Here is a 12,239-nt window from a genome sequence, read left to right as displayed (position 1 = left end):
AAATGATGGTTGGTGGTGAAAAACAGTCATAAATACAGCAAGAGCATCTTCATTGGGGAGGGGGAGAAAAAAAAATATGGAGTTTTAGAGTATTATTTTTGATCACATTTGCTGCAAACATGAATATCTCCAGCAACTATTTTTAATCTGAAATCCAGTACTTTCAATAACTATCTCATTTTGCTTTTTGACCAATCAGATAGTTTTAACTAGTAACTATAAGAAGAAAATTCTAAAAGGCAGCTAATGATATTAGAAACTAATAAATCAGTTTTCAAAAGGAATGCTCTTAGAATAACATTGTTAGTAATATCAATTGCATCTTTAAAAAAAAAAAAACATCACTCTTCCAGTTCAGTGTTTATTGAATTAGGAAAATAAGTCAGCAATTTTTAATAAAAGAAGGCAAATCTGTCTTAAAAGTTTTCATCGTCATAATTAAAGATATCCTGGGTTCAGCTTGAACATAATCTGCCAGTAGCTTATTTTTATCTAAAAAAAGTTCCCTCCAAGCAAAATGAAGTCAACCCTGTAAATAAATGAAACACTTACGCTGTACATGAATAAGTTGTCGAGAACTTTTATAGGTTGCTGGATATAATTCATCTTTGATATTTTTTGGAACATTATATACTTCTGGTGTGGGTATGACAAGTTCCCCCGTATGCCCATATGCTTGTTGAGCTGAAATGGCTCTCTGAAGATGATGTTCCTAGAAAAGAAACAATTACAAAATCAGGAGGATATAATGAAAATACAATTAAACAATTATAAAAATGCCCAAGAATAAATTATCCAGAATTTCTTCTTAAAAACTTAGATTAGATTAGATTTAAGTAAAAAGAAATCATTATGTTGCTTTAATAAATGAGGCTTCCATCTATCGAAAATAATTACCCTATGTGAAGTAGTATAAGCTATAGGCAACTTGACTGGAGAAAGAGTTTATGTATTACACACACACTAAGAAATTCAAATTCTTAGAATCTGTAATTTGTATGCAGGTAATATAATGTCTTTTCAAATTAACAAGTCTTGTAAAATTTTTGAATCTAGCAATTTAAATAATGTTTTATTACGGATGGCAATAAGTTTGGATGGTGAGGCATAAAATAAGTTTTTTCCCCCATTAAGACACCTTGAGTTCAAAGTAATATAATAAGCAAAAATAAATATTCCTGTATTGTAAATAGCAAAAACAAATAAAATTCTTAAAAAAAAAAGTACCAAAAAATGGTAATGCATTATCTTGTATTGGGAAAAATCAGCACAATTAAAATATTCTGTAAGTATCAGAGATTTAATTCTCAATGAGGTTTTTCTTTACATTACTAAAAACAGAAGGAAATTTTACACAATGCATCTTCAGGTGTTCATTGCAAACCATCTTTGCTTCAAATGTTTAAATCCAGGGGATCTTGGTTAATTTTTTGTTTGCGTTATTCCTTTCCATGCCTTATGACATTTTATTTCATTCCATTCATTAATTGCATATGGAGAAGTTTCCAAACAAGGAGAGATATTTTAATAGTCATCAAATATTTGTTAGTATGAAAGTAAATGAGTAATTAATGATCAGTAACAATTCAATAATCAAAGGATAAAGGCAATCAACATAATAAGGGCCTTCTCTAAACAGATTACTAGCTCATTTTTAAACCATCTGAATGCAATCTTTTAGCCATCTTATATTTTCCAAGGTCAGATGTTTACAGTAGGCAAAAAATTTTAATGCTTTTATCGATCTCATCCCTTAAATGTAATAAGTGACATATCAATCGTAAATAGTCTTTAACACATGACGAACAAGACAAAATTTCTTTTTAATAAATGGAAAATTTAACTTATAAAATATTTTTAAACAAAGCTAATTTAAATACATATCATAATTCAATTAACAGTACCCCATAAATGGTAGTAATTTATACATTTTCCAATTAAAGCAATAGCGAAATTCTAACATTCCAGTGTTTGCAAGATGAAAAATAGAATACTATGACAGAAATTACAACTTAAGTCTTTATAAACTGAAGAAAAGATATCTTCAATATTCACTTATCTTTAAGAAAGAGCAAATGCATTCTAAGGAAACAACCAAGAATACCCCTTTTGTATTTAGATAATAATTGCAAATTTTAATAAATCATTTTTTTATTCTTATTTAAAACAACTGACATTTTGCAAGTCCTGATGGAATCAACAATGCACAGCTGCTTCCATACAAAAAAAAAAAAAAAAAAAAAAAATCATTCACACCTCTAAAGTTGCAAAATGAAAGTCGAGGTCTGGGTGTGTAGACTAATTTTATCTTAAAAAACAAGTACTTTTTAAGCACATTTAGAGAAAAAATAAGAACTAACCTTGCAAAAAATTATATTATATACATAATCTGGAAATTTTAAAACTTTGATTTATTTCACTGTGGGAGGCATTTTACGTTCAAGAAGCGATGGTAAAACTGACATCCATTTACATCGCAATACAAGTGCAAAAGAGAAAAAAAATTTCCCCTTTGATCATTTTACAATGAGATTTTAATAAGTATTTCTTAGCCACGTGTCGATTTAGGCAAGCGAATTTTATGTATCTTTAAAAGAAAGTTGAAAGTATTAAGGATTATTATCCCTTTGCTCAGAGTACGAGAATCTGCCGAATTCAGCATGTATAATTAATGAAATAAAAAGTGTGAAATTAGATCAGGAAATAAGTGAGTATTTTAGAATGTTAATATGAGCTAAATTAAGATAAAAATTTAGAAATTAAGACTTACATTAAGATCATATAATTATAGAACTATAAGTTTGAATAAATTAAGTTTGGTATTAATTAAGTAAGTGTCCAATTTTATAAAAATATACACATAAAATACTACCAGGAATCATTGAATATTTTCCCTCAACAATGAAACTAAGTTATTTCAAATGTTTTTTTTAAACACACAAGCTTTATTTGAAAACCCTTATAAAAAGTCTTTCATCAGATATCTTAAATTATTTAATCATATTGTAGTGTAAGGGATTATATGTGTTGGTGTTGTCGTGTCTATACATACAGTCCTAGTGCAAAAGATTCGAGTCCTCCAAAACCATTCCATTATATGTGGTCATAGTAGTATAAGAGAAGAAAAGGTTATATTATTAATTCATTAAAATTCCTATTATAAGAAAAAGGTTAAGAACGTACGTAAAGAAATTTAAAATATGAAAATCTGCCAATTTTATTAAATATGTAAATGAAAGATTGGAAAAATCTGATGAGAAACAAACACTTCGAATTTGATCAATTTTTTTCACTAATAACTTTTATTAGTCATAAGTTTCTAGCCTATTGAACAAGTAAGTGCATTAGTTTTATATTCAAATCCAGCAATTTTCTTTTCTGTAAAAAGATCAAGAAATCATAGCAACTTTATATCACTGACAACTATTTCTTTCAATATTTGTTTTCCCACCAAAATAAATATTTTGAATGGGCTGATACTGTAACTTTCTAAATTTGTTAATAATGTTTACTGAGTAAATTCTGCCAGACTGCTTTATATGATCATAGAATACATGTTGTGAAAAAGACACTTTTCATTCAAATTTCCCATTTCAATATTTCTATTAATGCTGAATCCACTTTCAATAGATGTTTGTTCACAAGAATAAAACTGTTCAAAATTCACCGCATTTTTTAAAATTTATGTTCTTCACATAAAGAATTAAAAAGCTCGTGCAATCTCATTTTTCTAACATGAAAATAACTGAAATCCATTAATGGTGATTTGACTCAGAAATCTATAAATCCATGAAAATAACATCTTTATACTGTCTTTTATCCTTTCTGATGCAAGTACAACACAGAACAAAATTCACCATACACACTCACTTGTTCTCTACAAAATTTACTGAATTCATTATGCATTCCAACATTTTTTAAACAAGCTACAGAAAATTCACACTTGAAAAACATAATATTATCAGATATTGGTATTGTGGAAATGCAAGTCTTTCAATAATTTTTCCCTTCTTATGCCTGTATTCATTTTATCAGTTACAGTACCAGATACATTATTAGCAGAATCATACTGGTATTAACAATTTACAGAAGAAATAATTTCAAATAAAAAATTTTCTTTCCAAAAAAAAAAAAAAATTGTTTCACCAAGTTAAGCACATCATATGCATAAAAAGGCAAAAGTGGGTGGATGATGATATATTTCAAGAAATGGCTTATATGCAGTAAATACATGCAAAACCAGTTAAGAATGTTACAACACTGCTTCAATGCATATTTCCTAATGAAGATTATCACCCATCCCTCTGCCATAAAAAGTAGAAACCTTAAGCAAAGTTGTGAACATAACAAGTACACAGATTTTTTATTTTTTCTGTATTGAAAGGGCGGGAGGGGAGAGAGCATGTTGAGACATTTTGGTTCACCAACTAAGTCCAAAATTCATAAAATGTATTATTTTTGGAAAAAGGCAACCGATTTAATTTATCTAAGTTCTATTTTTTTTTATTGGTTACAGTGTTTAAATGGAGCTTACAGACTGACATATGTTCAACTTGACAGATTTAGTTCAAGATTCAGCTATTGATTTATATGCTTGATACTAAAACTGTGGACTACCAATGTAGCACTCTGCCTTTTGAATTCTATTCACAAACGAAAAACAATGAGGATATATTTAATTCAAAATTTGGTTGAAACCTAAAAATTTAATTTAAAGAAATTCCAACTCGAAGTGTTTTTAAGTTATGTTCCGAGACACAATACCAAAAATGTGTTATTCGAAGGTTTGAATTCTAAAGATAGGGCAAAGTCTCAAGTGCGAATTTTTGGAGATCTACTGTTACTGGTATAATCTCACCAATGCCGGATAACAGATTTTTCAGGAAAACCGAACATATTTATAGAAATTTTGCATTCATGGTTTATTATGGCATCAGTAGAAATTACAGTAATATAAAGTTTATAGATTTTTTTTTAACAAACAGCAGTAGTTATATGCCAAAAATTTGGCAGACTATAATAAAACTCATTTTCTGAAAGAAAAAAAAAATTGTAGATATTATAACATCTTCTCGTTTCTAATATTGCCATCAGATTTTTTAAAAAGCATTGCAGAGATATGTTGTTTATCCACTCATCCTTACTCCACTGGTGAGAAAACCAATTCACTGATTTATTCCTTACAAGTATCAATTTCCGTCGGTTTACTTTATTGTCTGTAAACCTTGTCACCATTTTTTTTAAAATTAATCTTAATCAGCGAGGAAGAAAATAGGAATTTTAAAACAAAATATAGACAAAAGAAAACAGCTTTTCTAGCAGATTTTTTAAAAAAGTGATAAAGCTTAATTGAAATGCTTCTGAAAAGAGCACCTTAAATAAAAATAGTTCATCTGCCCACTTAGAGGGTAAACTGCAACCAAGTTTGATTTTCATTATATAATATGCAAAATTCCTAATTAATCCCCCCCATTGTTAAAAAACTAGGCCTTTTGTTAAAATGTAAAATTTGACCCCATAATCTATATTCCTACATCATTTAAAATTTTCAACTTATTCAAATGTACTTCATATTATGTAGAACTGAGCCAATAATAATAAACGATATCTGCATTTTAAAGTAGCCTTCTTCAAAATATGTGGATTTCATAATTAATTACTCTGAAAACTCCCATTCACAACTCTGACAAACCAAGTTTAATAATAATAATAAAAAAAAAGAAGTTATTTTTGAGTTTCTCTTAATCTAATGCTTTGAATATAACCAGTAAACGAACAACTGATATTTTCATTTTAACAATGCCACAACTTTCTGGACCTTTGAAAAAAATGTATGCATACAAATATCTTGTAATACTGTATTCTTTAAAGAATAAGAGAAAGGAATGTCCTTTTTTAAAGTAAAAACATGAAAATAATATCTCAACATTGGTAGGATTTGAGAGATCTATAAATATTGAAACCCACTTTATCATTCAAAAAGTGCACATTAAGATCCAGAATCACAATTATTTGCCTAAATATGCCAAACTGAAGTGAATGCACAATAGACTACAGCAGATAACAAGCCTGTAATAGGCAGAATGAAGCAATAATGCTCAAAAGATTATACAACATTTGGTTAAGCATATACTAATACATTGAAGGAAAAAGGCGAGACCATGTGCAGTAACATCAGTTCAGAATGAAGTATATTTATAAAAAACAGGTTTTCTCTTTCATATCTCGTGCTGCTGCCAGGGATGATTTTATAAAGGTAACAATGCATAATGGAATTGGTCGCCTTAGTCAATTGACAGAAGTAAAATTGACGAATTTGAGAGGATTGCCACGGCCAATTGAATAGCACCAATAAAGTAAATTTGAATTTAAAGGAATTTTGCAATTACATCAAAGATAATGAAGAATAGTTCTTTGAAATGTAAGCATTCTAACATCTAGTTACTTCTCATCTAACATCTCAAAAGACATCTAAAGAGTTCCCAAGCCCAAATATATGATGGTTTTGTAAAAAACGAATTGAAAATGTAGAGAAATTTAGAAACAAGACCCGTTTCTATCTGTTAATGATTATAAAACACTGATTAGGAAAATCTAAGACTACTGCAGAGTGCTTTTCCATATTATATATAATGTTTAAAATATTTCCCAATTAAAGAAGGCTTTAGCTGCTGGTATTTTGTTGGTTCTAAATGCAGAATGATGATATAACCCATTATGATACAATCAACCATAAAGAGGAGAAGGAAATGTTGGTGATCTTTACGAATATGAAATTGCAAAGTTCATACAGCAACCCAACATTATTTTAATAATAAAAAGATGAAAATTAACTTTTAGAAATAGTAAAATTAATATAACAGCCACAATCATCAGATCTATTACTGACTGAATAAATGTGAATTCAATAAGACAACAGCTTCATTCTCATTATAAATACTATTCTAATTATGAAGTATGTGCAAGCATTGTAGGCAATTGCCCATCATAATGATATCCAAGACTTCAAAGACTTATCAAATTCAAGCAATATTTCAAATTTGCATTCAAAAATATAGCTAAATATCTGCAAGGGATTTCAAGAAACAATTTTATCATATTTCCCAACACTTGCAATTTTGCTTCCATGCTCTTAAGATTATCATTCTTATTCATCATTGTAATAAGCGTATGGAATTATTTTGTTCAATTTCAGACAATTCTTTCCTAAGTTTTCAAATTCTTTCCCCTCCACCACCGGTCTTTGAAAAACTTAATAAACATTTCACAAGTCTTCAAAAAATTATAGCTTTTCAAATATAATAAAAATTGAACACAACTTCAGAAAAATGCTTGTAGATTATTATACATGTATTGCTAAAATTAACCACTAAATATGTATTAATGTTTGTATTCAGATTTAAAAAATCAGACAGACAAATAATATGCAGGTTATGGTTTTATGTTAAACTATATATTTAAAAATATCTATTTGAATACAAATACAGTCTTAAAATTCTATTCCCTTTATTTTCTGAAAGCAAATCACCTTTATCATTAATTTATCCAATATGAATCAGGAAATCATTAAATATTTAAAGCTAATTTTATTATTTTTAAATACAAAGAGAAATTTATATTAACAGATTGACACTGATAATTTAAGAGTACTTTTAAGTCTCACATTCTTTAGATTAGCTGATCAACTTTATACAATATCAGAACAACCAATATACAGTGAAACAAATTTATTCAGGCAAAACCTAAACTTGTACATTTTAATCTATTTAGTTTGCAACAATAGAATAATATTATTCTATTTTTAAGTTCGATATAATTTTTTTACCTCCAAGAAACCACACAGACAGATTACATTTACAAGTAAATAACTTAAGTAGAAATTTAAAACAAAAACAGAAAAAATTATTTTTTATTTTTATTATTTAGTTTTTATTCTTACTAAACATTGTTCATTCTTATGTTTATTTATATATTATTGTACCATTCAATATTTTTTTTAATTGTGATTTAAGGTACAAATAATGATGCATATTTTATGAATTAGAAATAATTTGAATCACACTAAAAACTTCAAATTGATAAAGAAGATGCTTTAAAAACTCAATTGAAATAACAAATTATAAATTAACAACAGCAGAAATCAGAGACGAGGCTTTGCAGCATTCAAATGCTAGGACAATTGTGAAACTGAATTCCAAGAGCAGTTGTGCATGTTTTATAATCTGGCAAAATAAAGAGTTCAAGTTTTTCAAAATCTTATATTTTGAGAACTAGGTTTTCAGACTCTGCATTTTCCAAATAAAAATTTGATCACCAATTCAAAATCAGTGCAACATTGTGTTAGAAGTTTGAAGAATAAATCTTTAGATTAAAATTTTGATGACAAAAACCACAATATAAATACTTCTGTAATAAATAAAATAAAATAAACAAATGGTCACATAGAAAATTAATACAACAGTAGTTCTGTGGTTTTAAAAATAATTGAGTGAATTGTAAGTATATTTACATTCTATGTTACACAAAATAAATGTATGTGCATTTTTCACCCTTGGGGTGTCTGGCCAAGCATTTCATAAGCAAAATAATTTTATTTTAAAAAAATTGCACAATACAATTTTGTTAATTAAACAAATTAACATCTTTGTTAGACATCTGCATTTTTTTTTTTATTAAATAGCAAATACTTTTACTTTAAGTTATCACCATTGCTTAGTTTAGCATCATAAATTCCCACATAAGTCTTTGTAATGAGGAACAACTCTGGTGTTTGTGGATTCATGCTGAAGCAAGGCAATTTTTTTTCTTCTTTTTGGTAGTGGTGGAAGTTTTATTTTTAACAACAGTAAAAATATTTTTTACTACTAACACCACTGCTTTGAGAGAGGATTCGGAAAGAGAATATTTTCTTTTTGTAATTTTCTCACATGTATACAATGTTTGTAGTTTTTCACTATATATCCTTAACACTGCAATTTTCATCTAATTTCCAAAGCAACTATGGAAATACCATAGGTGTTGGAGGATATAAAAATGCCATTAAGTGTTATCTTAACATAGTGCTGATACCCTGATTTCCTTCTTCCAACTTTTCTTTTTCATTGATTTCCTTTCCTGATGCATCTACTAAACAAAGTTGTATGGCTATTTTTCAGTTTATTATATTCAATATTGGAAAAAACGAAAAAAGTGCTTTCTTTATATTTGCTAAAAATTTCATCTTCAAAATTCAGCACTTAAATATTTTATTTTTCAACATGATTGATGATAAAGACTTCATGATTCTTAACAATGGTACTCTCGCTCATAACTCAAAATAGTTATAACTCAAAGAGGCTCCTGTTTTTTTTAATTATGAACGTGTTTCTTTTTGTAAATGGAATGTTTTGGAAAAATAGGAAGCGACCATCTTCCAGTTTTAATGGAAATAAATAGAAGGCAATCAGCATGCACTATCAGTGAAAAATGCTGGAATTTTAAATGGGCAGACAGGCAATCACTCAAGTTTTATTGATGATAAAGTTGGAAAGAATCTACTTACTGATAATCTCAACACTAACTGGCTCACTCTAAAAAAGATCATTGGTGCAGCTAATTATAACATTCCTTGTGAAAAAGTGAAGACAAAAAACCCTACTAATCTGCAAGTCACCCTCCCAACAGCCTCTGCTGGGAGAAAGAAGAAAACTTCAAGAATTGAGGGCTGACAACAGCAGCGTGATTAAGAGTTGAATAAAGTTAATGTAAAATTAAAAAGGGTGCATACATAAACTAAGAGAAATGAATGAAATGAACTTTGTGGTAGTCTTGATTCAAGATCATCCAATAGTAAATTGTGAAAGTTAGTGAAAAATATAAGTAACAAACAACCTCAAGTTGTAAAACGTTAATGCCATTCTGAAAAAAGATGAAAATATAGCCCAAAATGCTACTAACATTTTAACTATCCATTATTATTATGCAAATGGATTGAATTTTACTTGCAATGACAGAGATGTTAAAATTGAGGCTAGTAATATTGTGTATGATGTTGTAGCAACTTTCAAGATGGAATACCTGTTTTCAACAAGGACTTCATTATCAAAGTACTAGAGGCTGAAATCGCAGAAACAAGCATAAACAAATATCCTAGATGCATCTTGCCTATAATTTGGGACAAAGGTTCCTGAATATTATAAATGATTCTTGGAGAATGGCAAAGCTTCCCTATGATTGTAAGAGAGCTATTATTAATCCTGTAAATTTCTCTGGAAGGCAAATTCTCCAGAGAGTTTTAGACCAATTGCCTTGACTTGCAAAGTTACAGAAAAATTATTTTAAAAAGAGTTTCCTTTTATTTGAATTCTTACAACCTTCTATCGAGGGAACAATATAGATTTAGAAAAGGATGCAACACAATAGATCAGGTGCTTTACTTCTATCAGAAGATTAGAGATGTCCATAACTTGAAACCTACTAACCACACTGTAACAGCTTTCCTTGATCTATCCAAGGCTTTTGATGAGATATGGTGTCAGAAATTATGAAATTGTTTGAAATTTTAGGAATTTGTGGAAGGGCAATGACCCGACTTCTTAAGGAATCAACTTATAAAGCTATTGTTAAACAGTTTCTTTTCAGACAGTTTTAGACTTTATCAAGAAGTTCCTCAGGGCTCTGTCCCGACTCTTACACTGTTTATCCTCTTTCTAGCAAGAATAGAACGTGTTATTCCTGAGAGTTGTGAAGCAAGCCTATTTTCAAATGATATTGAAATTTGGATTCTGGCACTAATTTAAGGAAGTTGGAGAATGATATTAACCTTACACTCGATAAATTATGGAACTTTGTTGAAGGTCACAAACTGAGTTTTAACCCTACTGTCTACGGCTGTTGTTCTTTAGTTAACGGAAAATTTTATGGATTTCATTCTAACATCCTATTGAATCAACCTGTCATAATTATTAAGCATCTAAAATATCTTAGCTTTGTTCTCAATCCTGAAATATTGAGTAATAAATATATAGATCTCGTGTTGAGAGCTAGGAAATGCCTTAACATACTAAAATATATCTTAGGACGTGGCTGGGGAGCTAACGCTACTACTCTCAGAAACCTATATTTCTCTTATTAAGCCTACTCTAGAATATGAATACTCAATTTATTGTTATACTTCAGATTCAAACTTGTAGAAACTTGAATGAGTCCCCCTTAGTGGTACTTGATTCATTCCTGGCCTACAGAATTCCTACGCCAATGACATTGTGCTTTATAAGACAGACATGTAACCTCTAGGACTTAGAAGAAGTGCTTGTCTGGTTAAATACTACAATAAACTTTGCAGTCTTGGTTCACAAAATAGAACATCTGCTTTTCCTAGGGTTTGGAGAAACAATCACAGACTCTTACACTGTTTATCCTCTTTCTAGCAAGAATAGAGTGTGTTATTCCTGAGAGTTGTGAAGAAGGTCCATTTAGTCAAGTACTCACTAGCAATATCGTCCAATGCTGTGGAACAGCATCATTTGACACAGTGTTTCGACCCATCAGAAGGTCTTGCTGGTGTATCAAGTGAACAAGCGAAACGATCTTCCAATTTTTCAAAGACAAATGACACTTGAGAGAATAAATCATATTCCAAAAGATGCTGTTCAAATGCATAAAGATGGTAGCAAAAATAATAATGATTGTATTAGCAGTGGAATCTACATCAAATCTCAAGATGAAGAGATAAAAAACCAGAAGAGGCATGCCAACTTTTGCTCTGTTTTTTGTACTGGGCTTATTGTTATCAGTGAAAGATGGAATTGCTGAAAAGTCACTCATTCATAAAAATGAAATTTGGATTCTATTGGGTAGTAGAAGATCAATTCAACACTTGGCCAACTGGCATAGTATGAGGCATAATGTGGGAGTGAATAGATTCAAAAACCTAAAATACCTGTCTATCTCATCAGATTCACTACAATGGATATCCTCTCATGTTGGCACCGAGGGTGATGAGATTGTAGACACCCTGGATAAAGCAGGAGTTAGTGATGCCTCTGTGCCTACTGATACTCTTACCTACATGGAAATTTTCTTGAGAGCCAAAATAAAATCACTTGGCTTGTCCCACCAGTATATCACTGGCTACTCTTACTTGCTTTCTCAGTGGGCACTTTAGAGCCATGAAATATTCTGAGGGTACATACAACGCACTTTGAAGTCCGCCCCAAGTGTTTTACAGAAAAGGCTTCATCTGATCACATTCTTGTTTG

General features: G+C 29.6%; 1 protein-coding gene across 2 annotated transcripts in view; it reads right to left on the bottom strand.

Moving 5' to 3' along the window:
* Positions 1–12,239, bottom strand: part of LOC129975207 (enhancer of polycomb homolog 1-like) — a 47,361-nt gene that overhangs the window by 25,313 nt on the left and 9,809 nt on the right. For both annotated transcript variants that reach the window (XR_008785023.1, XM_056088194.1), the window contains exon 2: positions 553–712. Coding sequence is in view for 1 of the 2 variants with exons in the window: in XM_056088194.1 (XP_055944169.1) it covers positions 553–712 (160 nt within the window). In the remaining variant the exon portion in view is untranslated. The remainder of the gene's footprint in view (positions 1–552; positions 713–12,239) is intronic.

The sequence above is a fragment of the Argiope bruennichi genome, chromosome 7 (genome assembly GCF_947563725.1).
Source record: "Argiope bruennichi chromosome 7, qqArgBrue1.1, whole genome shotgun sequence".
Classification (NCBI taxonomy): domain Eukaryota; kingdom Metazoa; phylum Arthropoda; class Arachnida; order Araneae; family Araneidae; genus Argiope; species Argiope bruennichi.
Note: the sequence above shows the minus strand (reverse complement) of the source record. Positions and strands in the feature narration are given on the sequence as shown.